The sequence below is a fragment of the Vulpes lagopus genome, chromosome 1 (genome assembly GCF_018345385.1).
Source record: "Vulpes lagopus strain Blue_001 chromosome 1, ASM1834538v1, whole genome shotgun sequence".
Lineage (NCBI taxonomy): Eukaryota > Metazoa > Chordata > Mammalia > Carnivora > Canidae > Vulpes > Vulpes lagopus.
The window spans coordinates 35,738,577-35,747,679 of NC_054824.1; the positions used below are offsets into that span (position 1 = coordinate 35,738,577).

Here is a 9,103-nt window from a genome sequence, read left to right on the forward strand (position 1 = left end):
TTTGGTGCTGTTGATATTTCTGAAAACTTGATCTTCTGTAGAACAGAAATATCAAGTGGTGGCATCCTATCCCAAAGCAATGCAGTTGGTTCTGTGTTTACACAGAATACATAAAATTTCTAAAAATTCAGTTATCTCAAGCCTGATGTACACAAAGTTCCCAAGCCAGGAAATGAACAACTCAGAAATGACTGTCAGATTGTTCCTTCTCTGCAAAGAAAACTGAGAAGATCATCAGAGTAAGAGAGAAACACGGTATCCAGGGATGGGGACCAAAGATACTTTAATTCTGAACATGAAACGCTTAGTTCAACAAGGAAAAAATTGAAAGTTTCACAGTAAATTTAAATTAGAAGGTAAACTTGAGAAACAGGTAAAGCTTGTAAATGGGGAAGAAAACGGAGACTCAAGAGTTAGTATTCAAACTGTGAAGGAAATGAGGATAAAGATTCTCAAACTTAATTGCTATTGTAACAAAACTAAACTGTTCTTTGATAAATGTCCTATGATGATAATAGAGAATGGAGACCAACCTAGGGTGAAGAAAGACGACTAAATGCCAAAAATTTGGAATCTCCCTTCATCCAAACTGTAGCCATAGGAGTTATGGAGGCAGAGAATAGATATCTGTTTCCATGGAGGCAGAGTCAAGGTAATATCTTCATCATGTTTCCAAGATTTAATTGTAGATTCATATAGATGAGGTTGTGGGGCAGAAAGTTTGCGGATTTTTAAATGATGAAAGACAACAAGGTTACTACATAGTCTACAAAAAGTCTCTAGCTTTATGACCTGAAAAATAGCTTCAATCTTTGTAAAAAATGCAAAAGTTAATTTACTATTTACTGGACACAAGTACTGCTTTTTTCTCCCTGCTCTATTTCAAAGATTGTAATGCAGTTAATTGGGGGTGGGAGGGGGGGGAGGACCATATTAAAACCAAGCATGAAATGTATTTGAAATAGAAAAAATAAAAAAACAAGGGACGCCTGGGTGGCTCAATAGTGAAGCGTCTGCCTTCAGCCTAGGGCATGATCCTGAAGCCCTGGGATCACGTCCACATCGAGCTCCGTGCATGGAGTCTGCTTCTCGCTCTGCCTATGTCTCTGCCCCACTCTCTCTCTCTCTGTGTCTCTCATGAATAAATAGATAAAATCTTTTAAAAAGACAAAAATAAAAACAAAAACCACTCCAAAGGCAAGATCAGGGCAACCTGGGTGGCTCAGCGGTTTAGCGCCACCTTCAGCCCAGAGTGTGATTCTGGAGTCCCAGGATGGAGTCCCACATCAGGCTTCCTGCATGGAGCCTGCTTCTCCCTCTGCCCATCTCTGCCTCTCTCTCTCTCTCTCTCTCTCTCTGTGTCTCTCATGAATAAATAAATAAAATTTAAAAAAAAAGAAAAAGAAACAAAGGCAAGATCAGAATATGGTTTGTTGTTGAAGCTACTCAAGCCTGTAGCTTCAGATGGCCTCAAGGCAATTGTTGTTAACTTAGAATAAGGTAATATCTGAATGTCCCCATTTGCCTAGGATTGTCCCAATTTTAGCACTGAAAGTCTGTATCCTCAGGAGACAAGAGGTCCTAATTTTTGGTGATTGAGGAAATTCTGTAAAGTACAAAATCTAAGACAACCCCAAAAATAGGGGCTGAAGCAACATTTTTAGTGTCAAATGGATACTGCATAGATTATCTACCTTCTATACTTGCTGTCGTTGTTTTTGTTTTGTTTTTTCAGCTGATGTTGGCAACCATAATTTGTAGTTCACAATAACAGATCACCTCTATGCTGAATCATTCCAAGTAATATGACTTTAAGTATACAAAGCAGGTGGGTTATAACTGTGATCATTAATAGTGTGTCTCTGACTTTGGGTATTAACTCTTGTGTTTTATACTGAGATAATGTTAGTTTAATTTTTAATATCATAAATAGTGTGACCATGATTTCTAAGAGTTTAGGCAATAAGAAAGAGAAATACTACAATAACAACTCCCATGACCCAGACACCACTGAACCAAAGAAAAAAAGGAGAGAAAATTTTCTAACGTTCTTTTCTTCTTACTTACACTTACCTGGATTCAGAAAATCTTGAATCAGTCCCTTAACAAAGAAATGTCTAACCAATGTCTGTTTATGTGGCTATTTATAGCTGTGAAACAAATTACAAATTGTGTGGCCTACTTTGTTCTGTTTTTCTGTAGCTTCTCAAACTGCCCAGATATTAGAAACTTTTGGATCCTCTAAGAACTGTCATTTTCAAGTTTAAGAAATACTATGACTTCGTTGAAAGAATTAAACACACACATACACAAAGCAAACAGGTAAATGAGAGAGGAAAGAGGCTGTGTAGATTAAAGAGGACTGCAAATTCTTTGCCACTCTCTTGCCATTGAATACTGGTCTACTTCCCCTCCCCTTGAATTTGGGCCGATTCTGTAACCTTTTTGCCAAGGGATATGGCAGAAGTGATCAGGTAATTTCTGAAGTTGGGCCTTAAAAGATTTGTGGCTTCTGCTTTTGCCCTTTTCGAGTGCTGTTTCATCAATAACTGGTAATTCCCCATAATTCTCTATCACTTTTCCTTCTCTTGCCTGGCTCCTCTTTTAAAGGTAAAGTATCTAAAAGGAAGAATGGGGAAGTAAAGGGATCAAGAAGGGAAGGAATGAGAAAAGAAGAAAGGAAATGTTGAAGGAAGTTAAGGTTATATGTCAGGTCCCAAGCTCCAGGTCTGATTGTCCCGCTAACTTGTTCTAGGTCACATAACCCCTCTACAACTCTTGATTTCCTCAAATATTCAACATAGTTTTGTAACGGCAACAGAAACAATTTATGGAAATATAGACAAGTGAACTATAAAATTTCATTACCTCTTGCCTCTCTGACTACACCAGTCAACCTACGGTATCAGGAACAATCAACTAAGGGCCACCTGGCTGGCTCAGTTGCTAGAGCACACAACTCTTGTTGTGAATTCAAGCCCCATGCTAGGTGTAGAGATTACTTGAAAGATAATAAAATGAAAAAAAAAAAAAAAAAACTACAAAAACCCCACAACGATCAGCTAATACCTAGAAAAAGAAAGTTGTAGTGAGAGAACAACAAAAACAACTTCAAATAAAAGTGAAGGCAGTATGAAAGAGAAGGAAAGCAAGAAAAGGATGTTCTTTTTCTCTTCTCCATCTACTAAGAAAATCAATATAATATCAACTAATACATAGACAGTGCTTAGGATTGTTGTTCTAAGAATTAAACATATATTAACCCATTTAATGTTCATGGCAATTTTATGAGGTAATTACAATTACTATCCTTGGTTCACAGATATGCAAACACTAAGAGGTCAAGAAATCTATCCAAGATCACACAACTAGTAAGTGGTAGAGCTAAATGTTGAATCCTGGCATTCTGGATTCTGAGTTCATGTTCTCACTGCATTTCTAATGAAAATGCCATTCTAAATGATGTTCTACTCTACTATTCCACATGAGTACATGAAATCAATTCAACTGGGATGAAACCAGGTAATAAACATACTTAAGGAGTAAATAAGGAATGATACTGTAATGCAGTTTCTAAAAAGTAGTGCTATCAAAAGGAGAAGCAGGGATAAATAGAGAACTTTGTGGTGTATTCCACTTAGCAGGTGGAAACTAAAGACATTGTTCATATTCATGGAATGCCAATCACTTAGAAGAAATTGTGCTTTAGTTCAAGAGATCCTATTAAAAACTAAACTACAGTAGTTGTCCCCAGTAAAACTGACAGTAGTTTGTCCCCAGTAAAACTGACAAACTGGGTTCTGAATTACACTTATATGTAACAGTATGGTTAAAAGTAAATAGCAAACACTTTTTATTTAGAGACTTAATAGATTTTGCTGGTATAGAGGGCAACAATACAATAATTTGGCATCAGGCTTTTCAAGCTAGTGGTCAAAGTCCACAAAGGCAGCTGGACCCAAAATGAAAACAAAGTACTTACATATGTATACCTGTGTATGTATACATACACATACACACAAAAGGAGACCAAAAAAATGGGAGAAAATATTGGTGAGACAATTAGTTGGTAGAAAAAAAGGCAAAAGGAAAGAAAACTAGATGTAAGTGCATTATTAAAAAAAAGGAAGAACAAATGAGAGAGGAAGTGGATTTTTTAAATGTTCCCCAGAGGAGAATAAAGGGGGAAGATTATTAAAAAAAAAAAAAAAAAAGTTACAAGAACAAGCTAGTTACCATCACCTTTGCCCTAACTGATCTTGTTGATTATCTTTTGCTCTTCTCTAAAGCATCCTTTCCCACGTGAAAGCCAATGACCTTTTGGGGAACAAATCTGATAATGTTACCTCCAGTTTCATCTCAGACCATTCTCTTTGCCAGCACCACACTGTCCTCCTTTTAGTTCCCTAAACATGCTATGCTCCCTCTATTTCATTTGCTCTGCCTGGAAAGCTCTGATTTTCTACATTTCCTTCTCCTACTTACCCTTCAAAGTGCCCTAATTAGATCAAGTTGTTATAATAAATAATTCCCTTTTTTGTGCCTGACAGTTGTTAATTTTACAAGTGTGATTATTTGATCACTGACTCTCCTCACTCAACTGGAAACTCCATGGAGAAACCTTTTTTTTCCCCCTCATCACTCTGCCTCTTTAGTACCTACAACCCTGCAGTTGCTCAGTAAATAACTGCTGAATGAATGAAGGAAAAGAAAAACCTGCCAAGCTACTATCACATGTAGAAAAGGGGTATAAGACAAACTCAAGTGAATAGAAGAGAAAGAAAGAGAAAAAAAATGTCAATGTAAGTTGTAGCCTAACTAAATAAATCTGTACAATTTTAGTGATACTATAACTAAAAAAATTAAGTAAACAGTAGCAAGTAGGTCTCCTTTTCCCCAATGAAGTCAGAAAAGGAAACAATTAATATTTTAGTTAGTTATAAGGACATAAAACATAATTTAGAACATGGATGACAAATAGGCATCTCAAACTTAATCTGACCAAAGCAGAGCTATATTCCTCTACCAGTCTACTCCATTTCAGTAAATGGAATTAAAATTATCTCCCAACATCTCCAACCAAAATCCCAGGAGTCATCTATGATTCCTTCCATACTCTGATCCTCAAAATACAATGCATCAAGAAGTCCTGTAAGATCTACATCCAAACGTATCTTCAGTCTATCCACCCTTCCCCAATTTCCACTACCATTCTAATTCAATCCTGTCTACTGGTTTTATTGAAGTATAATTAACATACAATGTTATATTAGTTTCAAGCGTACAATATATATTGATTTAACAATTCTATACATTACTCAATGCTCACTACTATAAGGGGAGTCACCACTTGTTACTATACAACAGTATTACAGTATTACTGATTATATTCCCTATGTTGTTATTTTCACCTCTGTAATTATTTTATAACTGGAAGTTTTTACCTTTTAGTACTTTTTATCTACTTATCTAACTCCTCTATTTTAGACTACTCCAATATTCTAACTCACATCCCTGCTTTTACTGTTCCTCTTAACTAATTCATTGTGCACAGAGCAAAGTGATTTTTAAAAAGATAAATCACATCATGGCACTCCATGGCCACAAATTCTTCAATGACTTCCCACTTCTTAGGATAAAATAAAAACTCATCATCTTGCGTGATAGACCCGCTCCCTTTCCTATCATTCTCTCCTTTGCTTGCTACATTTCAGCCATAATGACCTTTTTTTGTTTCACAAATGGAACCATGTATCATCTGGAAACTTTACAGGTATCATCCTCTATGCCATATTCTGAAGCTAAGGTCTTAACCTTAAATCAGGTGTTACCTCCTCAGGTGGCCCTTTCCTGATTCTAATACCATGTAAAATGGCTTTTCCACTCCTTCACTGCTCTGTGTATTTTTTCTAGTCTTAAGCATACTGTTACCATCTTGTTTATTTCATTAACAACAAATTGTTCCAAGTGCAAGAAATATGATGGTGAAAATCAAAGTCACTGATCTCATATATTAGTTAGATTGAAAAACATAAATTGATATATCAAGTGATAAGTGCTATTATGAAAACATAAAACAGTATAAGGGAATACCTTGTGTTTGTGTGTGTGGCAGCATGGCATTTTAAGTGGGTTGTCTGTCCAGACTGAGCAGACCTGGATAAAGTGAAAAAGGGAACTATGTGAAAACATGGGGTAAAATTATTCTAAATGGACTGATTTCTACTTATTAAAGGTCCCTCCCACTATAATGTAAATTCTATGAAGGCAGGGATCCTAATTATCTTAAGCACTGTTGTATTCTCCTTGGTACAGTGCCTAGCACAGAATACGTGGCTATAAATACCTGATGAGTGAAAACCTACTTTAGTTTTTCAAGAAGTCTACCAGAGGGTAAGCAAGTAAGTATACTCTATTGATGTTTAAATATTAAATCCTAAGGCCTATGATGGAATATTTTGAAAACATATAAACATGATAGTGTAAAATGTATGGCAAGTTTCAGTGGAGTATTTTATTATTAAAAGTGTAAAAAAAAGAAGAAAGGGAAAAGGAGAAAAAATGAGTGGGAAATATCAGAAAGGGAGACAGAACATGAAAGACTCCTAACTCTGGGAAACGAACTAGGGGTGGTGGAAGGGGAAGGTGGGAGGGGGGTGGGGGTGACTGGGTGACGGGCACTGAGGTGGGCACTTGACGGGATGAGCACTGGGTGTTATTCTATATGTTGGCAAATTGAACACCAATAAAAAATAAATGTATAATAAAAAATAATAATAAAATTAAATATAGACTTAAAAAAAAACTTTTTTTCTAAATAAGTGATGGAGATTAAGGAGTACACTTGTGACAAATGGTGGAAATTGTATATAAGTGTTGAATCACCAAATTGTACACCTGAAATTAATACACTAATGTTAAATAACTGGAATTTAAATAAAAACTTAAATAAATAAATAAATACGTAAAAAAAAGAAAAAATACTGGCATCATTCCATTTATTAAGATTCAGTACAATACATGAAAATCAGATAATGAGAAACTGAAATCCTTGCTTTTCCTATTCTAACAAGTTATCATTTGCCTTCTTTATGAGAATGCTGAAGGAGACATGGTGAAACTCAAATTTATTTTAACTGTACAGTCACAGACCCTTAAGTTAGATTCAACTAAAAGCAACAGTTTGAAATTCACAATCAGTCCTGTATTTGCTGGCTTTATTTATGCTCTTTCCATCTTCCCCATGTTCATCTAGTCAGAAATTAAACTGAATCAGAATCCTACAGAAATCCAAAACTTAACTGCAGTACAAAACTATAATCAATCATCTGCATACTGAATGCACTAAAGTAAGCATCAGCAAGCCATCTTTGGCGGTTCCAATAGCAAAACAAAAAATAACAGCACAGCACCACCTGTAACACAAGCTGCACCACTCTTAGTCTCTGATAAGTATCTATTCTGGCTAAAGAAGAAATGGACATAGAGCAGAGATAATATGAAATGAACCCAGATAAACTTAGAAGATTTTCCCCATCTTCTTACTAGGAATCTCCTATCAAACTCTCATTACCCTTAAGATTTTTTGTTTTGGTTTGGTTTTGGTTTTTTTTTTTTTTTTTGCTTTGCTATACTCAAGTAAGAATTAAGAAAATTAAGCTTTCTTTCCCTGCCCACCTCTATTAGGCCCAATTTGTTCATTAGAGTAATAGTGGAGACCTACTCTGGTCCAGGCACTCCTCCAGATGTTAACAAAACCATAAACAAGGCAATACCTATCCCTCTACACTCTTACAGAACACTTGTACCACAGTTAGAATACACTTTCTCAATTCAGAAATATTTCTAATTATTTTTTAAATGTACTGCTTATACTGTACGTGGAAATCATCTTTGTGGAATTATCCAGAGTGGTTACTCCTTTTTTTTTTTTTAAACAATCGCTGTACAGTAGGCTCATTTTTTTCTAAACATATTTATAAACTCAATTTATATTTAATTCAGTGTAAACACTGCACCCAGGGTCAAATTAAGCAATGAGAACATTCAAGTTCCTGGTTCACAACCACAATGAATTTACCAGTATTGGGGCGGGGGGGGGGGGGGGGAGACGCGGGGAGAGGAGAATCCTTATTTATATGGGCAAAGAACCAATATTGTTACCCATTATCACCATTCCCAACAGTAACATTCAGCTTTTCTTAAGACTCAATCCACCTACAAGCAAATGTTTAACTCACAAGTGAATAAAAATGGAACCACCCAAACTTTGTCTAATCAGCTTTGGTGACCGTCCCCAAATTGACATGGTGAACTCCATTCTCTACTTTCAGATAAATTCGTTCATAATATCTTCAGTAAAACACGTTTCGTTAAGACTCTCGGACGTAGCTAAGCTGAACAGCGGCTACAAAAGGGAAGCCTGAAGCTCCGCGAAACAGAAAGAGCAGAGGGCGTCTGTAAAAACATACCCAAGTGGAACTACCTCTCCCCTCCCTACTTAGGTTGCCCCCCACTTTCACCCCACCTCAGCCGTCCGAAACTTTTCCACGAACATCCGACAGGATCTGGAGGCGATCTGCTCATCCTTAGGCCACCATCAAAAACATCTTAAAACGTCCAAGACTTATAACCGGTGCACCCTCAGAGGGCACCCACCAACTCCAGCTCGCATCCGGACCCCCCCGCACCCCGACCCCGCGCCGAGCGCCCCCAGCATCGGCGGACTCGACCCCGGCGTGCTCGCAGCACATCCATCCCCTCCCCGCCATCGCCACGGCAGCCCCCGCCCCCCCCTCAAGCGCCTCTACCCACCCCCACCCCAAACCCACCCAATGCGAATAACTGAATATCCGGAGACCGGGGGGCCCACACTTTCCTGTATTTCCCCACCCCACCCCCTGCGAGGGCAGAAATAGATGTTACCTTCCAGAAAAGTGATCTCCCCTGCGCTGCCGCCGCTCTTGCCAGCCGCCATCTTCCTCCTCCCACGCCGCCTCCTTCTTAATCCATGGCCCACAGCACCGCCGCGCTCGCCGGGATGAGGGGCCGCGCCGCACGAGGGTAGCCGCCGCAGGGTTGCGGGCCTAGAACTCGGCCGTCA

The 9,103-nt window shown here is 38.0% G+C and overlaps 1 protein-coding gene across 6 annotated transcripts in view; it reads right to left on the reverse strand.

Annotated features, from left to right (window-relative positions):
• The window catches only part of SENP6 (SUMO specific peptidase 6), a 120,623-nt gene extending 111,576 nt beyond the window's left edge, over window positions 1–9,047 (reverse strand). For all 6 annotated transcript variants that reach the window (XM_041736405.1, XM_041736260.1, XM_041736176.1 and 3 more), the window contains exon 1: window positions 8,926–9,047. In XM_041736405.1, the coding sequence (XP_041592339.1) occupies window positions 8,926–8,977 (52 nt within the window). In that variant the 5' untranslated portion in view covers window positions 8,978–9,047. The remainder of the gene's footprint in view (window positions 1–8,925) is intronic.
• Window positions 9,048–9,103: the final 56 nt, after the last annotated feature.